General features: G+C 35.4%; 1 protein-coding gene across 1 annotated transcript in view; it reads right to left on the bottom strand.

Moving 5' to 3' along the window:
- Positions 1-5858, bottom strand: part of CFAP47 (cilia and flagella associated protein 47) — a 382585-nt gene that overhangs the window by 293903 nt on the left and 82824 nt on the right. Inside the window, 3 exon segments of the mRNA XM_019473044.1 lie at positions 1548-1757; positions 2579-2808; positions 4694-4827. Coding sequence (XP_019328589.1) covers positions 1548-1757; positions 2579-2808; positions 4694-4827 — 574 coding nt within the window.

Raw genomic sequence — 5858 nt, 5'->3', positions numbered from 1 at the left:
TTGGGTCGATGGTTGGACTCGATGATCTTAGAGGTCTTTTCCAACCTCAATGATTCTATGATTCTATGAGGAAAAATTTCTGCACCGAAAGAGTTGTCAAGCATTGGAACAGGCTGCCCAGAGAAGTGGTGAAGTCACCATCCCTGGAGGTATTTAAAAGAGATGTAGATGTGGCACTTAGGGACATGGTTTACTGGTGGACTTGGCAGTGTTAGGTTTACGGTTGGACTCGATGATCTTAAAGGTCTTCTCCAAACTAAATGATTCCATGATTCTATGATTCTATATTGCCACATACTCAATGTCTTGCTCTCTGGAAGGACGCAACACTCCTTCAGAAGAAGAATCAGCAGGGTGGTATTAGTGAGTTTTCAATTGATACGATGGCAACACATTCTTCAGCAGTCCACTGCCTAATGACTCTAGCCTTTAAGACACAGTGGGAAAATACGATGGGATGTATCTATGGATTCCTTTATTTAGTATCAGAATGGATGTTGAAGTTGTGAAAACAACAGAAATCTGTAAGCATTGTTCTTCATTACTGAAGAAAGGCAAAGATACTGTTGTGCCACTGCTGCAATGGCTCCTCCAAATCATCTGCCACTATATTATCTATGATGCACAGAAGAATGTTATTCTGCCTCCTTTAGATAAAAATGACATGGATGAAAGTTGCAAATAAAGGTCCAGTGTTGTTGGAGCGGTGTGCATTGGTCTCATTATGAGTTCAGATACAGTTATATCACTGTCCATTATTCTCAGATGAAAAGCTTGTATTTAGAACAGTATGTAAATGACAGTTTTTAAATGGCTTTACAGCCTCTTGAACACTAGATGAAGATGCTAAAAAGAAGCAGAGATGCTGTGTTTCAGGGCTTCTGATGATCTCTAAGGATCTTATGACATTAGACTTTCTCTGAAGTTAATTTTCTTCTGTTTCACAGCAGCGACAGCCAAGAAGGACGAAGAAGAATTTATTAACCTTTTTTGATTTGCACCATCTTTGACAGTTGTTCCATATTATGTGACAAGATAAGATTATCAATGAAGGTAGCTAATAGCTAAATCTGTTCAGCAGCAGGAGTAGTGCTCCCATTTCTTGGCATATTATTAATATGAAAGACTAATAGATTACAAAGTTAGTCTACAAAATTTTTGCTAAAGCCAGTAATTACAGGACAAAGAGCATCAGTGGAATAGTAAGATCATTAATGACAAACCTGAACTGACTATCTACTGAGTCTGTCTAAGGAATGAGGTTGAGAGTCATCTTATTTCGTAATTAAGGGAGCAGAGTTCCTGTGAAATTCCTGTGTTGAGTATGACCCTACCGAAGGACACCTCAATTAGTGTAAACTGCAGAGGATAACCTTGGTAAAAATTAATTGAAGTTTATAAAACATAAGTCTTAGATCACAAAAGACACAGTATAAAGGAAACCCTAAACCTACTGTATATTGTTCAGTTGGAATTATGTTTGAACTATGCTAATAAAAAAAGTGGAAAGAAAAGATGCATGCATATTTTATCATACATGTACTTACTTAAGGAAAGCAAGCAATGTAGAATGTTGCCAGTGGAGCTGTAACATTCGTTCAACTGGATCAAGGGGCAATGACTGGCTTGATGTAATGCCTGGTAACAACCGTCCGCTCAGATGGAATAACATGTCATAAACAGTCTTAGTATCTTTGCCAAGGTTTTGTTTAAAAACCTTGTCTTGCGAAGAGGTCACCTGAACTTTACACACATCACTAAGAGAGAAAAAGCTTCCATTATTATTCTTTTAAATGCACAAAATGGGCTAACATTATATATATCATGATGATAGATTTAATAAACCATTAAGTGAAAACAGCAGCAAGAAGGTTGAAAAATATAGCATTTTTTCCTTTTTACAAAACTTTCATAATAATGTAAGAATTTTGAACTGCATGGAATATTTAATAAGTATATGTGAAATATTTCATAAATAAATTTGTGTTTGTCATTGCTTTCTGCCAAGCACAACTTTGATTTCTATCACGTTTATAAATGCCTATGTGTTTGTGTCCCAGGAGACTGGCTTCTTCATATTTAGTAGCAAGCTAGATAAGATCAACTAAGTGATGCCACTAAGACTGATATATTTCCAGGGTGTTTGCAAGACTGTTGATGATGAAATTTGCTTTCCCATCTGTTCCTTGATCTTCAGAGTATGTGGGGGGAAAAAAGACATATTGTTACAACGCTTATTTATGCCACCAAAGAAGGGACAATTGCTAGAACTGTGTTCATTCTGGGAAGAGAATCAATTTCAGTTACAAGGGTGACATACAGTTTGAACTGCATATTTAACATACACTGCATTATGATATATCAGAGCATCATAGTTGGAAATATATTTTAGAAAATTAAGAATAACACCTGAATGACATTTTCATATAAACAGCACATAGATGCCACAATTTTAATATACAACTGTGCATTAGAGTGCGTTTATATTCCTCAGATCATATCCAAAACATTTTAGTATATATGTTAACATTTTATTAGGCAAACATAAGTTAGCTCTAAGCAGATATGAATTACCTACCGTCTTAGTGAATATGGTACTGAAATAGGATTTTGTCCCTTAGACCAACCAAAGAGAGTGAACCAATTCTTAACAGCAGTTAGGGTTTTCTGAAAGAAGATGTACTCCTCTTTATCTTCATCAGGAAAAAATGATAATTCATATTAATTTTCTCTCCCTTCACTTTGACTGTCAGCTTCACTCTCTTCACTCATCTTTTCATCACTCTCACTTTCAAAAGTAGTATCTGACTCTGAATGATAAAAAAAAATCCAGAAAGATTCCTTATTTCCCTATTTTTGTCTAGTACAAAACCAATTTTTTTTTTTTGAACACAACTGTTTTCAGAAAACAAAAAACTGTTAGACAACGGAATTATCAAATTATTTCAGGAATAAACAATTTAAGTGACACGTACACATCTTGGGAATAGAGCAAATTATATTCTTGGAATCTAATTTCACCTAAAGAAAAAATTATTACCCAATCAGAAAAAATAAATTCAGGCATGGCTTACAAAACCACAGACAGCAATCTTAAAGAAACAGTCTTACATACAGTTTCAGTAGGTATGGCTTTACCAGCTAGTCAATGCTAGTTCCCCACACCAATCACACAGCATGGCTCAGTAACTGACTTGTGTTCAAACAGTTTATCAGGTATTGTAGAGGTATAACTAAGCCTACATCCCGATATATAAGCCTTTGGACTTTTCTACCCTCTGTTAAGCCTTCTCTCTCCTAAATTCTGACCTGGTCAAAACTAAGATTATATATTTTAACAACTCCTGTTAACAACAACAATATTATTGCATAAAAGATAACTAAGAAAACAAAGAACACTTTTATTCATAGCACAAATAACTTGGATGATTCCATCCTTGAAGGTGTATTTTAATACCACTGCTGCAGTTTTAATGTTTAATTAATGATGCAAAAATAAAACTAGCTAATACCTTAGACAGTGAATAAAAAAAAAAAATCTTGTTAGGATTTAAGAAAAAACAATACAATACAGAGAAAAGAGACTCATCCTTTGTAAGATCATCATGCAGTCAGATCTGAGTTTGAGCAGTTCTGCCAGCTGACAAGATTACTTTCCCCATCTTGTCACTGCCACCTTTGCCAGAGGTTACTGCCTTTTCAGATCTGAAACTGAGTTACTCTTTTGAACTCTTCTTACATCATTCCATTAAAAATGAATCCTGCTGGTAAAGAGCTACTATTTAATCTGTTTAACTACCCCTATTTGTCTTGGGAATACCTTCGAAAATAATCACACAAACATCAGCAGATCTGCAAAAGTGAAATCGTAACAGTGATGAAACAGGAGCAGTACTTCTGCTGTTCTAACTTCCTAATTAGAAAACTAGCAGCTGAAAGAAGAGAGATGTCAACAGCCTCAGATACTAGTCACCTGACAACTTTACAAAAGATCTATTACTCTTAGTTCATATGGAACAGCACCTTAACTGAGCCCCACTGACAACAGTTGTTTTTATATCGTACTTCATAAATGCAATAAAAATTCTGAAGTCTAACGTGAGCATACAACTAGACCTTTGCAGAATATAGCATGTTTACAGAGTGTATTATGGTTGGTTAGTTCATGACTACAGAAACAATGCCCTTCGTAGCAACTAATCCCTTAGGTTTGTTCAGTAGTTATTTTTCTGCTGGCTCCTCCATGGACATATTATTGCAGATGAGACATTGACTTTTTTCTTTTCTTTTTTTCTTTTTTTTTTTTTTTTAAATAGTTGACTGATTTCCCTTCCACTTAGTCCGCGAAAAGGAAGGAGGGTTTTCTGCTTTCTGCTGGCTCCTCCATGGACATATTATGAGACATTGAACATTGACTTTTTTCTTTTCTTTTTTTCTTTTTTTTTTTTTTTTAAATAGTTGACTGATTTCCCTTCCACTTAGTCTGCGAAAAGGAAGGAGAGTTTTTTCTGCTTCTATGCTCTAGGCCACATTTCCCATGGTGTCACAGAGAGGACAGCCTCCCCATTATTCATTGATTATATGTGCAGAAGTATTTCAGGCAAAGCTTACAAATGTGAAACATCATCTTTTTGAAGCAGTAAGCTGAAAAGCAGTTGTAAGAGCTCGAAGTGTTTTAAGTGAACAGCTGCACTATACCTGATTGAGAATCTTCATAGGTTGAGTCAGTGGTTGCACCAAAGGAACTTGAGGAAATACTATGGGAAAGTGACTGTGGAATACAACATGGATGCAGAACAACTTCTCCACTACTGCAGTCTTTACTATCTATAAAACAAGATTACAAGCTGCAGTTGAGAAAACATATTTTATTGCCTGTGCTTTAACAGTTTATAAACAGATATCTGCTTCTACATTTTTCTGTTTCGTGCTTCAATTAATCAATTCTCATTTGACTCATGATGAAAATCTCACTTTGGTCATTAGACCAGGGACAAAAAAAAATTACCTGCATATTTGTTTCCATTAACTGTATGTTTTACATACATGAGGTCTTCACACTTGCTGAAAAGCACCTATCGGAACACCGCTAATTCAAGAATTGTAAGTCATGAACAAAATATTCTTAAGGAATTTTTGATCACAGCTCTGTAATGAGTCTCAGCATACCATTATCAAGCTCTTTCAGACTCAACAACACATATTTTACAAACCAAACTCAAAAGTATGCTTTATAAATCCATCAGTTCTGTCAGAACATATGTTTTGACATTCTCATGTTGGCCTAGGATAGAATTAGAGGACCCTCTGCTAGCTATCTCTGATGTCAGTCTCCAGAACAAGAGTAGAAGAGGAACCCAGTGTAGTTTCTAGAGAAGTAAACACACCAGTAAGAGAAGGAAGAACTCTGTATGATTATCTTTAATTTTTGATTGCTGGCACTGTTATTTGTATGGTTTGGAGCAAATAACACAAGAGCATGGTGTCAGATACGTGGAAGCAAAGCCTTCCTGAACAGCTTTCAAAGCCACTTTGTTGTATATATATGGTTTGGTCACATCAAACAGCATTCCACACCAAAATAGTCTATACAAAACCACATAAAATAGACTCAAGGAATTTAGCAGTAATGACTTGCTTCAAAACTGATACAAACTGATAGTGTGAATAAACCAATAAGCAATCAATACAGGACAGAAATATCCCATTATTAATGGGAGATCAGTTCTTATAAAATCATCAGTCTATTTTTGGCTTAATCCTTAAGGGAAACCCACAAAGCATCTTCAAAAGACAAGCTGGCAAAAATCACCTATTGATCACCAAAAAAAAAAAAAAAAAAATCATTTACAGGAGAA

The sequence above is a fragment of the Aptenodytes forsteri genome, unplaced genomic scaffold, assembly GCF_000699145.1.
Source record: "Aptenodytes forsteri isolate BGI_AS27 unplaced genomic scaffold, ASM69914v1 Scaffold2, whole genome shotgun sequence".
NCBI classification, from domain to species: domain Eukaryota; kingdom Metazoa; phylum Chordata; class Aves; order Sphenisciformes; family Spheniscidae; genus Aptenodytes; species Aptenodytes forsteri.
The sequence above is the reverse complement of the archived record's forward strand: the minus strand, read 5'-3'. Positions and strand labels throughout refer to the sequence as shown.